The sequence below is a fragment of the Myotis davidii genome, unplaced genomic scaffold (assembly GCF_000327345.1).
Source record: "Myotis davidii unplaced genomic scaffold, ASM32734v1 scaffold217, whole genome shotgun sequence".
NCBI lineage: Eukaryota > Metazoa > Chordata > Mammalia > Chiroptera > Vespertilionidae > Myotis > Myotis davidii.
The window spans coordinates 7,816,542-7,832,904 of NW_006290034.1; the positions used below are offsets into that span (position 1 = coordinate 7,816,542).

A 16,363-nucleotide genomic window follows, 5' to 3' on the forward strand; every position below is an offset into this window, starting at 1 on the left:
TGGCAGCTGATCGATGTTTCTCTCTCATCGATGTTTCTAACTCTCTGTCTCTCTCCCTTCCTCTCTGTAAAAAATCAATAAAATATATTTAAAAAAAAAAAATACACATTTGTCAGGTAAAGAGAAAAAAATCCTATTATGGTAGATACACTTTTTAAATTAATTCCTTCTCCCCCCAGCATATACATATACACACTTCCTTTGCCATATATATGCTTTAATTACATAGTTGCTGTAAGGTGAAAATAGTCTCAGATAGTGATATTTCAAACAACTCCCCATTTAACTTCACTTTATTTTTAGTGTTTTTGTTACCTGTTTGTAATTCATGTACAGAATTTAAGACCTTATAGCCTTGTTGGTTTGTGGACCAGCAACATCAGCGTCATCTGGGAGTTTGTTAGAAATGCAGACTATAAAACAATTCCTCTTTGAAGAACTGCCACTCTTTACCCTTGGAAAAGGTCACAAACAAAATATGATCTTCCTCACCTATGAAACAAAGGCTAGGAAATGACACCACCCACTCTCAAATCCTGTTAGTCCATAAGGTGACTAGAAGGATATCTGAACTGCTAATCAGTTTATCAGAGGCCACAGGACTTTTATAAGGAGGGGAGCCAAGTATTGCATACTTATTGCAGAACACTTCAAGGTTTAAAACCATTAAAAATGTTTTTCTAGTGCTGATAGTTGCACAATATAATTATCTAAGCCAGTGGTTCTCAACCTGTGGGTCGCGACCCGTTGAGGGGGGGGTCAAACGACCCTTTCACAGGGGTTGCCTAAGACCATCGGAAAACACATATATAATTACATATTGTTTTTGTGATTAATCACTATGCTTTAATTATGTTCAATTTGTAACAATGAAAATACATCCTGCATATCAGATATTTACATTATGATTCATAACAGTAGCAAAATTAGTTATGAAGTAGCAACGAAAATAATTTTATGGTTGGGGGTCACCACAACATGAGGAACTGTATTAAAGGGTCGCAGCATTAGGAAGGTTGAGAACCACTAATCTAAGCAAAAATAATAAATTATATTATTCCTGAAAATACACGTGCGTGCCTGCGTGTGTGTGTGTGTGTGTGTGTGTGTGTGTGTATTCTTTGGTGGGGGGGTGAAATACGTTTCTAATTTTTCTCCATTAACTGACCAAAAGATTCCACAAACACTTGAATGCTTTGGTCAAAACAGTTATTTAGCTAATGACTATTTAAAACTAATTAGACTTGAATAATTCTACAGAATTGTAGCCCTTTAAATCAAGAACTCAAACTTTACAAAGTCATCCTTGCATCAACTGCTGAGTTAAGTCATCAAATTTGAGGATCAGCTTGGCGCTTTAATTGATATTTATCATGAACTTACCTCCTTTGGTGTTAGAATATTTAAGTTTAATACAATATTCAAAGGGAAAAAAACTCACCTATATGTGCATCCTAGCTTACCAACTATAATAGTTTAAAAATATAAAAATAGCAGAAGCTACAGGTTTTCTTGCCCCAAACAAATTATATTTTACTTCCTCTGGCTAGTGGAGGTGAGTTCTACAGTAGTGCTTCTCAAACTCTAGTGTGCATGTGTACTACCTGGGTATCTTGTTAAAATGTAGATTGAGATTCAGAAGACCTGGTTAGAGGTCTGAAAGTCTGCATTTCTAGCAAGCTCTCTGTTGATGCCAAATTCAGATATTGAGCACACATTCAATAGCAAGCTTATTTTAAAAAAGCGTAACTTACGATATTAAGATGGCTATGGTTTGCAAAGCACTGGTCTTGATAATGTTTCCAATTTCATTCCCAATTGAGCAACCTAACATTTTCCCCACCTTATCTTACTTCATTCCTCGTATGGATATGACAATCACTCCAACATTCATAAAAGCTAGAAAACTTGTCATCTAACTTCCTTCTCCCTCTTTGTCTTTATCTCTTCCCGTTCCACACGTGGGTGCAGCACAGGATTCCATTCTCTACTTTCTCTCTTCCATTCTAATGCTGTCCCTGATCACCTATAGGCTAATGGATTCAACTTCTGCATCTCCAGCCTAGACATGTCTCCCAATCATAGGTCCATATACTTAACTACCTAGTAGACATGTCTAATCATAGTCTTCACAGGTATCTCCAACACAAAACACCTCACACAGAACTCATCAATACCTTCCACCCCCAAAACAGCTTTGTCAACCCTGTATTGACTTTGTGACCAGCACCACCATCAGTCAGTCCATTGTCAAAATCACATCTTAAGACTCTACGTATACTTCTCCCTCACCAAGTGCAAATAATCCCATCTTCTAATTACTGCTCAAATTTCATTTCTTCCTCTCTGGCATCAATATCAGTTTGGACATGAATCATTTGTCTGGTTACCACAGTAAACTAACCAATCTTCTTGCTTCCGATCTCATTTTCCCACTACTGTGTAATCTTTGCAACCATAACTTGATAGCAAGCCCCTCTTAAAATTCACCAATGATTCCCCATTACCTCTAAGAAAAAAACACTATCTTTTTAGCATATATAAAGCTCTTCACAATCTTGATTTTTGTCTATCTTTCTGGTCTCAACTCTCACCACCCCCTAAGTCAGCATGTATTCTTGCTGTATTAAGTTATTCCCAGCTTCCTGAAAGTGCTACATTCTTTAATATGTGCGTTTGCATAGGTTGTATTCTTTTAATGCCCTTCTTAAGCTAAGTACTAACCTTTCAAGACCCCACTCAAGCATTACTACATGCTTTAAAATGTCTTTTCTAATCACCTCGAGCCTGAGTTAGGTAACACCACAAACTGTACTCCCTCTGTTATTACTGCTTTCCCTATGCATACCTCTATGCTCTTGCTTGTCAAACTGCATTATAACCGCTGGTTTATTCATCTTCTCCACTAAACTGAGCTCATCAATTAGTCCTTTTAAGAACAGAACGTGCAGTACATGATAGGTTCTCCATAAATATTTGCTGAGCAAAGTTTCTTGAAATATACTCATGAATAATTATTATGGCTACATATTTAAATTATAACCTCAAATAATTGTCTTTAAGATAATAAAAAATTTACTTCACTTATTTTTGGCTCAACAGAACTTGATAAGACTTCACAAAACACAGAAGTCCAAAACACTTAAGGTATTCACTTAATTCCCAACAATCTAAAGGTATTTGTTGAAAATATTAGAATAGCCTCTGAATAGTGTGTTAAACTGAGATATTTTCATTTCACTGACTACAGTGTTAGACAAATAAAAGCACTACTCTCTCGTCCAATGGCTGAAGTAAGGAAGGAGTATGGTAAAATGATGCACATATTGTTCAAGTGGCCTAAGTTTGCAGTTTGCTCCCTGACTTCTACTTACTAGCTACATAACCTTGGATAACAATAAACATCCCAACCCTCAGTTTCTTTGATGGAAAACAAAGATAAAATTGTTTACCTACCACATGAGTTGTGTTTAAAATATTCAGATATGAATGTGAAAGCATTCCTATAAATCATGAAGTGCTAAATAAATCTGAACTACTGTGTTAGCTTCCATCCCAACATCTGCCAATGTTTCCTCCACCGCAAATCTAAAGTTTCTTAGGCTATACCAACTTTCACACCCACCTCATCTTTCTCCTCAATGATTCAATATTCATAAATAAAATGAAGTTCCCTCACCAAGGATCATCAGAGCTTGACACTCAATAGTCCTCAATATTCTCATGTGGTTAAAGTATTTAATGACATAAAATTTTTAAATAATCTGGTATGTTCTTAGAAAGTGGTTATTTTATAAATATGAAAATAAATCTCAAGGTAAGTTGTTGGTACAGTCATTGAAATTTCAGCTCCATTGAAAAAAATCAATTGGAAGACAAAAATCAGCAGGGAATATTTAGAGATATCGGCTCTAAATATCTTGATCCACTAAAACTAATATTAAAAAGTCATCATCACAAAACCAAAATTCCCCACCACCCCAAGCTTCTGGCTTACTTCTCAGATATGCGTGCTGGTCTATCAATCAGAAGAGAAAACTTGCTGCAGCTTTCTAAACTAAAAAAGTGAAAGAGCGTATTAATTCTGCTCTCAGCAAGATCTTCGTTAAACAAGGACTTATGGGGACTATGGACTACATTAGGAGAACTATTTTCAGTCCCTTCTGCAATATTGATAAAAATAGGATTCCTTAAGTTTTAAGGGGCTATACTCACTCCTTTAAAAAAAAGAAAAGGAAAAAAAAAAACAAAATCTACTACAAGTCAGCACTTCGGTACCTGATAGTGGTAACAAGGCCAAAATCCAAGACGAAGCCCTTTATTGCACATCGTGTTCCAACATCTTGGGCAGCCCCATCTTGCGACCTCTCCAGATTGGCTGCTCCTGCTCTCTCTACTGCAGAGAGAACTTCAATTAGAGAAACTGTGAAGCTCATAAATCTAAACTGGATACTCCCCTCATTGGAGGCAAGGATGGTAAGAAGCACTAAAAAGATTCAAGTTAGAGGAGAGTTCATATCTAAGTGGCTTGAAACCACTCTAATGCAGACAGCCGAGAGTCTTATGACACAAGAGTCTATTTACCTACAAAAAAAAACACCTCTTAAGAATGGCAGCAAATTATCAAATAACCTGAAAAAAACAGGTTATATTATAACTCTCTAAGAGTGTCACATTCTCCATGAAACTTGTGTAGAATTTGTATCTATAACACAAACTTACAGCTGACCATCCACGTTCACAATCCTTATGAGAAAATCAAGCAAGAAAAAAATCTAGAACATGTTATCAACTGCAGTTTATGCCCTAAGATAACTTCAGTGAAAAAAAAAAATGTTTTGTTTAAACCACTGGATAGGAAAGAGTTTCCCTGCTGACTTAAGCCTGGCTGCCCGAGCAAGCAAGGCTTCAGAAAATGTCTTCACCCACAGCACGGCATAGGCAGAAGGAGCGGCAGCTAAGGCGGTCTTCCCAGTGACACTTCCAAGTCACATAGAGAAGGGATGTTTCTGGGATAGACTGCCAACAAGTTACTGAAAGAAAAGCAAAAACCCGGCAAATAAACAGGTCAATGCCCTCGGATGTTTTATGATGACACAAAAGATGAAGTTTACTAGAGTTACCTTGAGGCTACCAGTTCTAAATCACACCGCCCATGCTAACATTGCCTAATCTGCAAAAGAATGCATTAGTTTTCAAGCTGGTTTTCCATAAAGACGTGTAATCATGTGTAACAGTTTATGTATAAAGCATTTCTTAGACCAAGCAAGTCATATGCCACATCCCAAAGAACTTCAGCAATCAAGATTTTTCAATTAGAGAAATAAACAATCTGAACCACATTTACCACCATGAGTTTTTATTAAAAGTGCGCTGGTATGTGCTGAGCAACAAAATGAGGGTTAGCATGTACTGTAACTGTGCTTACTAAATAATGTAACAATGAGATCGCCTTACCTGAGTGTGGAAATTTGAAATGGTGGTTGTTTCGATATCTTTCTTGCCCAGAATTTCCATTTTCACTGGAGTGTTGGGGAAATTGAAAGCAAAATAGTCCAAGAAGTCCGGGAGATAAGCAGCCGCCCCGTGCACTATTGCTAAAGCATAGTAAGCGGCATTTTTCTCATTTTCACTGAATGTCAAAGCAAGAAACTCCTCAGAAAATCTCTCCATCTCCATTGGAGACAAAAATGAGAGTTCATCCATGTACGCATGAAGGATCAGAGCACCGCCATTGGACTGGTGTTCCTCATGAATAAAGTTGCTAAACTTAGTACCTGTTTTTAAGAAATTTCTACGAATAGAATGCTCCTGGTGGGTCATGAAAGGTGTTTGTACTCCCTGGGGCACCCGATATTCGTGCATGCCCAAGTTTAAGCGGCACAGCTGTTCATCTCTCAGATACCTGCAGGACTCCTTGTTAACGCCCGACGTGCTGTTTGCTTGGCCGTGGGTGAGGACTTCCTTACTGATGCGCGTCAGGCCAGCACAGACCGTCTGGACTTCCTTATTGTACATTTTAAGGCGTCTTCCTCGCATGTCTTCTCGGTGTTTCTTTTTCTTTTTCTTCTTTATTTTCTTCAAAACAAAATCATCAGCTCTCTGGGTTTTACCATTTTCATCTGGTGTTTCTGGCCACAATAATTAAAAAGAAGTCAGTTGCTTGGTCTAGTGTCAACATACAAACTTCTTACGGTACTTTTTATCAAATTAAGTAACCTATTCTTAGTTTCTATGAATTTGTCATTATTACAGCTTACATGTTTATAAAATGAGACAAAAATCTTAGAATACAATAATATTCTGGTTTGAGGATTATGCTAAAGAGTAGATAATGCAAAGGTCAGCATATAACTTAATATAATCTGCAATCAAAAAACAAAAGGAAATAGAGAAGTTATTGATTTCACATATGCTATGCAGTATGGTAACCACTGTAAAATCTACACTGGAGCTCGTCGTATTTTGCTATCAGTTACACATTACTATGATACATATAGGTGAATCAAACAAAGGCAAATTAAGCTGTAAGACACCATTTTGCCTACAAAATTGGCAAAAACTTTTTTTTTCATTCTCATGTACTGTTGCTGAAAGTATAAACTAGTACAACTTTGATGAAGGGCAATTTGGTACTCTCCAAAATTAATGTGCCAAAAGCCTTGAAAATATTTCTAATTTTCAGACCCAAAAATTCCACGCACAAGTAAAAATTACCTAAGAAAATAACTGAAGACCATAAAGACATCTGTGAGAGCACAAGAGGCCCGATGCACGAAATTCGTGCAAGAGTAGGCCCTCCTTCCCCCAGCGGCCAGCACAGGCTTCCCTCTGGCACCCGGGACCCGGACTTCCCTTGCAGCCCCGGCTTCGTCCAGAAGGTCATCCGGAAGGATGACCAGTCTAATTAGCATATTACGCTTTTATTATTATAGATTATTTAGGAAATCCCCCAATTGTCTATTAATAAGATACTGATTAAACTCTGGTACTTACATATGATAAAATACTACCCAGCCATTGTAAATTATATTACAGATGAAAAGAACTGACAAATTACAAGGTTAGAAAAGGCTTACATTGTCACTCTTCCAGAAAGCCTTCTCTTAGTAACTCCTACTGTATGTTTCCTATTACTGTACTTCTCATCACAGTACTAACCACATTCAGTGCTATTACTTATTTAATTTTCCACCTTTCCTCTAAATTGTAAGCAATCTGCTCTTTCCAGAGCAGCTAACATATGTATAAACCTTATCCCATTTTTATAATATTAAACATTCATCACTCAGGCATTTACCTATTTAGCACCTATTATGTACCGAGGACACTTCTGGGCACTAGGAAAGTGGTATTAACTAAGAAACACATGATCCCTGCTCTCTTGGGTCATACAATCTAGTTGTACAAGAAAAAGGAAGTTGTCAGTAGGTTACTCTAGATCAGTGATGGCAAACCTATGACACGCGTGTCAGGTGACACGCGAACTCATTTTTTTGGTTGATTTTTCTTTGTTAAATGGCATTTAAATATATAAAATAAATATCAAAATTATAAGTCTTTGTTTTACTATGGTTGCAGATATCAAAAAATTTCTATATGTGACACGGCACCAGAGTTAAGTTAGGGTTTTTCAAAATGCTGACACGCCGAGCTCGAAAGGTTCGCCATCACTGCTCTAGACGCTGGGGAAGCTCTCCATGGGAGGTGACACTTAGACTAAGTCCTAACTAGAAGAGAAGACAAGCATGTTTTTGAGAGAAAAATATTCCAGGGAGAAGCGAAGTACCTAAAGAGAGGAAAAATTCTGTCTTACCTATAGGTATTTTGTATATATACAACACAGAAAATATCTGGAGAAATATACACCAAAGTGTTAATGGTAGTTATCTAGGCTGGTAGGATCATAAATGTCTAGCTTTCTTCTTTTTTACTTACATGTATTTTCCAACTTCCTACAAAAACATTTATTATTTTCATAATTTAAAAATGTATTTTTTTTATATATTTTATTGATTTTTTACAGAGAGGAAGGGGGAGAAATAGAGAGTTAGAAACATCGATGAGAGAGAAACATCGATCAGCTGCCTCCTGCACATCTCCCGCTGGGGATGTGCCCGCAACCCAAGTACATGCCCTTGACCGGAATCGAACCTGGGACCCTTCAGTCCGCAGGCCGACGCTCTATCCACTGAGCCAAACCGGTTTCGGCTAAAAAATGTATTTTTAATTTTAAGGGATCGTCATGGATTGGCAAATCCAAAATAGAATGGCATCTTTTATTTACTAGTTGGAAAATATATCTAGCAAGACTTCTTTAGGATTAAATATCAGGTGCTGTCCTGACCCACCTTCAAGCACATTGTGGTATGTACTGTGTAGATTTTATCCAGCCAACTATAGTATTTCTGGCACAATACAACTAATTCAGTGCTGAGATAGCTATGCCCACTAATCCTATCACTATATGTGGAAAAAACAGGCTCAATAAACTTTACAGTAAAAAGTTTTCTTGGTATAAAATATGTAAATATATGATAGTTGCAGTAGTCTATACAAAATCATTTTAATAACCAGATACCCAGGTTATAAAATCTTCTAAAAAATTTTTTTAAAGTGCAATCAAAGACTTTAATATGATACCAAATGACTTTCATTCTATTTAATATTTGCATTTAAACAATAAAAAGAAAACCATCTGCAAACATCACTTGTAATTAAACTGAGATCATTTACCAAAATATACATGTATTACTTAAACTGGCAAGAGAAAAAGCACTCTTTTTTTGGAGGGGGTAGGGGGAATCATTTATCCTCACCTGAGGATATTTTTTCCACTGATTTTTTAAGAGAGAGTGGAAGGGTGGAAGGGAGGAAGGGAAGGAGGGAGAGAGAGAGAAAAATATGTGAAAGAGGCACAATGATTGGTTGCCTTCCCGCATATGCCCTGTCTGGGGCCCCAGACTGGGGAATTGAACCTTCAGTGCCCAGGCAGACACTCTAACCATTGAGTTACAATGTCCAGGGCAAAAAAAGTAATCTTTTAGCCCTGATCGGTTTGGCTCAGTGAATAATATTTTTTTAAAAGTAATCTTTTATTCTACATACAACTAAATATTTGAGTTAATTAAAACACTTAGTAACGGTCATTTATATTTCTTACCAAATAAATTCATCTAAATACTTTTCCTATATATCAAATCAGTAATTTAGGCAACTCTCCCAAGCAATTAAATGTTAATGCCATTAAATATAAAGGTTAAACCAATTTTTTAAAAATTATCTAATTACCCATTGCTAAATGTTTAGCAATTTCACAGAAAAAAAAAAATCTCTGAATAGATCCTGTTATTTCAGGCTTCAGAGGACGTATTTGGTATGCAGAAGATGAATTGTGACCTAGATCCAACACTGAAATTAACACCAAAGAGTTGCCTTGATAGTAACACATTTTCTATATTACTATCAGATTACCAATGGTACTTCTAACATGGCCAAGTCTCTGTGGGTTTTATTCCAAAAATCATTATACGAGAACCATTCAATTAATTCAGCATGGTCCATCTCAAAACAACCACCACATAAGGAAACGAAAAAGCCCTAAATTGGTTTTAATCTCATATTTCAACATGATAAAAGTTTAAAATGTGAAATTTTATTCACTAATCCTGTTTTTCAAATTTTGATTTTTATCTAAGGCTAAGGCTGAGATAGTGAAAGCTCACCTTTGATTATAGAGAAATCTGAGACAACTTGTCACACTAGCTGATGAATTTCCATGAATAAACTAATATTAATTTTAAGTTATTATGGTGGTAACTAATTGAGAATGGCACACATATACAAAGTTGTTAAAGGTTATTATACTAAGTTAGCCATCACTGCTTCATGAAAATGATATCAAGGTTGCCTTGCCTTGAATTAAAAATTTTATTTAAAAGTCAATGTCTCTGCAATATAAATTATGTCAAATCAATATGTTGTACATCTTAAACTTACACAATGTTATATTGTCAATTATATCTGTTATTTAAAAAATCAATGTCTAAAGAATGAACAATATTTTCTTTTTTGGTAGAGTGTGGTACAACAGAGAATGTATTCAGGCCAACTATACTTAAATAAAATAAAATAAAACAGCCTGAAACATTATATGTTATTTATATTAGGTTACAAAGTCAGTAGGTGACAACCAAGGTTCAAACTCTTGCTTGTCTGACTCCAAAACTCCAACTCTTCCAATACACTCCGTTCTGTTCTCTTTCTGCTTCTCTCTCACCTCCTCTCTGCCACTCTCCCACTGGATGACTGACTACAATGACCTCATCACCAGCAATGGACTTGAGGGGGCTTGGAGGAACCTCCAATAAAGAGGGCATTACTTCAACAAATATTTTACGGAGTGCCCACTACATAATTCTGCATGATCATAATGATAGCATTATGTTATACAAAAATACAAAAACTTTCATGGCCTTAAAGGCTTTTTCGCCTCTCTCTGAGTAAGGAAAAGTACAGTCCCTGAAGTGGTTGCTCTGATAAATGAGATTATCTGTTTACTTCAGTTCTCTGTATAATCCCGAAGTAATTCCTCACTCCTATCACCAAGACAATCAACTGTTTCTGGATTTAAAATTCCTGCCAGTAGCTCTATTACATCATAGAAACTTTCAATTAGGAGTTTGCCCTCGCGACACTCCCTGTGATAGCACAGCTGATCAAAGATGAAAAAAATGTGAGAAAGGAAGGCTGACTCACTGGAAATACATAAAAGCAACCCTGTCATTTAATGACATTGGAGAAGAGAGCTACAGGAATCAACTCACCCCTTTCCTTTTTTAAAAAAATATTACTACAATAATAAATTTAACCAAGAATAATTAAAAAGAAGCACTCCTTCCTTTAATGGGTTTTGTGGAGGAAGTCTGTTCTAAGTTTTGAATGCAGTTAAAAGGGAGAGGGAAAAAATTAACATTTCAAAACACTCAGGTAACTCAGTTTAAGACTGTTCCTTACAAGAAATTTTTAAAAAAGATTTTATATCTCTTAACTTTTAGTATCTTCTAGATTCAGTTCTATCACTTTCTAACTAGAAAATTTTAAGCATGTCAATTTACCTCTTCAAAAATCAATTTCTGTACCATTTTCTAGATAAAGCAAGTTTACCTTGGTATTTACAGATTGAACTTTTGTTTCAACTATTTATGAGCAACTCCACATGTCTAGCATCCGACATTTACGGGAAGCTACACGTGAGCTTGGACTGAGTACGGCTGGGCTGGTATGCAGGGGCTGGTGTGCGGGAACATGTCTCTCTGCTGAATGAGCTGCCTCAGGGTCTGCAAACTTTTTCTATAAAAAGCTTTGCCGGCCATCTGATCTGTCTCCACAGCTCTCCTCTGCTGCGGTGGTGCAGAAACTGCCACAGACATCCATCTGAATGGGTGGAGTGGTGTTCCAATAAAACTCTAGTTCTGGACACTGAATCTAAATTTCATTTGACTTTACATGTCATGGGTTTTTTTGCCAAACATTTAAAATATAAAAAACATTTAAGAATATATTACCTGTAATATATAAAGAATTCTCAATTCAATTAGAGAACAATTCAATTAGAAAACGGGCAATAGACATTTTAATAATGAGGATATATGGACGGCAAGCAATGACACACAAATATATGAAATCTCACTAGCCATCGGGGAAATGCCATGATGAGGAATCTCTATACATCTATTTGAAGAGATAATATAAAAATACTAACAATACCAGATACTGGCAAGGATATAGAGGAAGCAGATCTCTCTTACACTGCCAGTGGGACTGTAAAATGGAACAGACTGTCTAGAAAACAGATTGGCAATGTCTTTAAAAAAAACAACTAAATACACACTTACCATATGACCTAGCAATTGCATTCCCAGAGAAATGAAAATTACATCCATACATAAATCTGAACATGAATGTTCATAGAAGTTCTACTCATAATAGCTAAATTGAAAACCAAAATGTCTTTTAAGAAATAGATGTTTAAACGGTGGTATATCCATGCCGCAGAATACTACTCAGTAATGAAAAGGGGTGAGTTACTGATAAATGCAGTCACTTGAATGTATCTCAAAAACATCATGCTGAATGAAAAAAAACTCATAAAATGACATACTGTATTATTCCATTAGATAACATTCTCAAAACGATGAAATTATAGCCCTAACTGGTTTGGCTCAGTGGATGGAGCATCACCCTCAAGACTGAAGGGTCTGGGTTCAATTCCAGTCAAGGGCACAGGCCTAGGTTGTGGGCTCAATCCCAGTGCGGGGTGTGCAGGAGGCGGCCAATCAATGATTCTCGTCTTTGATGTTTCTCTCTCTTCCTCTCCCTTCCTCTCTGAGATCAATAAAAATATATATATATTTTTAAATCATGAAATTATAAAGTTAAATAAGTGGTTGCTGCAGAATAGATTAGTGGTTTCTAGGGTTTAGGAAAGGTGGGGGAGACATAGGAGGTTTCTAAGATTATACATGGGTAGCATTAGGGGGATGTTCATGGTGTTGGAATAGCTGTGAATCTTGACTGCAGTGGTAGTTAATCTACAGGTGATAAAATGTCACAAAAGTACACACACACCAATGTCAATTTCCTGGTGTTGATAGTATGCAATAGTTATGTAAGATGTAACCACTGAAGGAAAGAACAGGTCTGTACTATTTTTGCAATTTCCTGTAAATATTTAATTATCTCAAAATAAAAAATTAAAGTAGTACTAAATATCTGAGGATAAGGGAAGTCATAGCTTTTTAAATAACAAGGGTCTAGCCACTCTCCTTATTAATCAAGGATGAAGCATGATAAAAAAACAGACAGCTTTAACAGTGCCTAATATCAGCCAGACATTGTTTTAAGTGCTTCCCACGTATTGCCCCATTTAAACCACATAATAACCTTATAAAAGCAATACCACAACCTTATTCTACAAACAGGAACAGGGAAGCTGATGGAGGTTAAAGTAATCTGCCCATGGTCACACAGTAAGTGGTAGAGCCGAGATTTGAACTCAGATGGACTGCAGAGGCATGCCTCCTGCGAGCCCCGGTAACAAGTATAAAGATGCTCAGCAAAAACATAAAAGGTATTAAAGTGTGTGCAAAAGTCTGGATTATTTATTGATTTATTAGAGAGAGGAAGAGAGGGAGAAAAGAAGAGAGGGAGGGAGGAAGAGGGGGGAAAGAGAGAGGGAGGAAGGAAGAGGGGGGAAAGAGAGAGGAGGATTTGTTGTCCCACTTACTTATGCATTCATTGGTTGCTCCTTGTATATGTCCTGACCAGGGACTGAACCTGCAACCTTAGCAAATCCAGAGGAAGCCCTAACCCACTGAGCTACCCAGCCTGGATTAAACAAGGTTAAACCAGGTTATTTTATGTAGGGTTCTAAGAATGCCAATGTGTACCCTGGCCAGTGTAGCTCAGTTGATTGTCATCCTGTGCACCGAAATGTTGCCAGTTCTATTCCTAGTCAGGGCACATGCCCAGTTTGTGGGGTCCATCCTAGGTCGGGCACATGTGGGAGGCAACCCATCAATGTCTCTCTCTCTCTTTCAAATCAATATGAAAATATACACATATAAAATGCCAGTGTATGTCATGTATCCAGAAAGTAATGGTATTTGGTTTTTCCCAGTGTATTTGGCCAGGAAGCTTTTTTCCCCCATAACAACGTTCTCATTCAAACATTAAAATATTTAAACTAGATTTATTCTGATCATTTCACAATATATACAAATATCAAATCCTTACGTTATTCACCTGAAACTAATATAATGTTGTATCTTTATTTTTTTAATCTTCACCCGAGGATTTTTAAAATTGATTTTAGAAAGGAAGGGAGGAGAAGAGGAGAGTGGGGAGGGGGGGGTGGAGAAGACAGACAGACATCGATTTAAGAAACATCGATAGGTTGCCTCCCATACTCACTCCCAACCGCAACCTCCATATGTGCTCTGACAGGGAATGGAACCTGCAACCTTTTTGTATACAGGATGATACTCCAACCGAGCCATCCGACCAGGGCAATTATATCTCAATTTTTTAAAAATAGTTTAAATGACCTGATCTTAACCCACTTGTCTTCTTTACCTATTGGCAAACTACAACTGCTTCAAGCTATGCTGTCCAATATGGTAGCCACTAGTCAAAGGGAACTATTTAACTATAAATTAGAATTAAATAAAATTTAAAATTCAGTTCCTCAGTCACACTAGCCACATGGCAAGTCTTTTAGACTTGCGTCAGCCTGGCCAGTGTGGCTCAGTGGTTGAGCGTTGACCTATGAACCAGGAGGTCACGGTTCGATTCCCACAGGTTGGGCTCCATCCCCAGTAGAAGGCAGCTGATCAATGACTCCCGTCATTGATGTTTTTCTTACTCTCTCTTCCTTCCTCTCTGAAATCAATAAAAAGGTATTTAAAAAAAAGACTTGCTTCAAGGGCCCCATATGACTAATGGCTACCAAATTAGACAGCACAGATACAGACTATTTCTGTCATTGGAGAAAGTTGTTGGTTGGACAACACTGGGTTAAAGGTTTGCTTTTGTTTTTTAAAAAACATGAGGCCTGTACAATTTCCAGAAAAGCACGTTGTGAATTGTTTACATGGAATTACCACTGTCCCCCCATAAATGAGGTGCTGTCAGGAATGCTTGGTGGGTCTGGCTACTGCCATCTCATACCCAAAGAAGTGGGAAATGAATAGGAGAGAAAGCAACACTGCACAGCAGGGAGATGAAGCTGATATTGGGATTTGGGAGATCTGGGTACTACCCCCTAGTAGGTCAATGATTTGTTTAAGAATTTTAAAATATCTGTACTTGGTACTACTTTGGGCCTTAGTTTTTTCCTCTTTTACTATATAAATTTGAATTGTGTGATCTCTAAAATTACCTCTAGCTCTGAATGGTTAAAACATACACACACACGAAATGAGGTGAGAAACAAAGGTAAAAATAAAAGAGAACAAGATCATTGCATATTGATGGTGGAACTGGCACTCTGGTCAGCCTGGCACAAGTTCTACTCTTGAGAGATTAAGATTTGGATACCACCACCGGAAGAAAGATTCACCTGGACTCAATAAATGCCATTGAGCAATTATTTACAATGAACTGTGCTATTTGGAAGTAGCACCCAAAATAAGTAATCATTGGTGGTAGTCTTAGTTTTAGCCTAAGACCAAGTTGGTGAAGGAATCCAAGACTCACAACACTTAAGTTTGTAAAACGGGTTCATTAACATGTTAATAATCTAATCTAATCTACTAAGAAACACAAAAGAATCTTAAAATCTTGAGAAGATGCAACTAACAAATCACATAAAATCATATACAACGTACAAACTCAGGGCATAATCAAAATTCTACGAGAATATAAACAACAAATGCTACAGGTACTTGGAAATAGGAAGACGCCAATTCTGCCCACCCTAATTGCTCTCTAGAGTCTAGAACCCACACTTAACTAGGAAGCCCTACATTTTCTGTGTTAAAAGATTCTTGACTTTAATCGGGGTTACTGGGATTAAGTAAATTATCCATTGGTTGTGCCAGACAAAATAAAATGCAACCGGAATTCTCGCCTCAGATACCTACTACTGCACACCCCACGTTTTAGGGGGCCCGGTGGGTCCTACTTCCTAGGATCCAAGGAGAGAGAAAACGTTCCACATCCCTTTCCTGAGGATTTAGATCTAATATGAAAATTAAAAATGATTTTTTTTACCTGCAGGCTTAAAAAAAAACACCACTAAGATAAACTGCGTTTGACATTTTACCTTGCAGAACCTCAGGTGATCAGTGTGAGTCGAGTTAACCTCCCTACGAATTCAAACTCGTTACAGCCCCAAAACATAGCCGGCAAGATTTGGGAGCAGTGGAGAGCGAGTATGAAAGCCACCACCGAGGAAAACAGGAAGGAAAGGATTTTAGCGACAAGCCTTCCCTCTGGAAAGGCCGTTTTTTTGGATGCGCCACCTACAAATCCCACGCCGGGGACCGCATCGCGCGGAAACCCTGCCGAATTTGAAAACAAACGTCGGCCAAGGCTCCGGGAGGAGCGGGCGGGGGGACGGGGCAGGGGGTGAGTAACTGACAGCTCGGCCTGGAAACCAACAGCCTCAAGTAGGTCAGGCTGTGTCCACGGGGTGCGATCCAGGGGCCGCCCCGGTGGGCGCGGGGGCGCGGGGCAGCCAGAGGCGGGCACGGCTTGGGCGTCTTTCCGAGCGAAAGGGGCGGGATATCTGCGCCGAGAGAGACCCAGAGCCCCAGCCCGCGGCCGCCCGCCGGCTCTCACCTCTCTTGGGGGCCTTGAG

At 37.9% G+C, this 16,363-nt stretch overlaps 1 protein-coding gene across 1 annotated transcript in view; it reads right to left on the minus strand.

The window, feature by feature from the left end:
- The window catches only part of RSBN1 (round spermatid basic protein 1), a 25,604-nt gene extending 19,479 nt beyond the window's left edge, over positions 1-6,125 (minus strand). The window contains exon 1 of the mRNA XM_015563454.1: positions 5,458-6,125. Coding sequence (XP_015418940.1) covers positions 5,458-6,039 — 582 coding nt within the window. The 5' untranslated portion in view covers positions 6,040-6,125. The remainder of the gene's footprint in view (positions 1-5,457) is intronic.
- Positions 6,126-16,363: the final 10,238 nt, after the last annotated feature.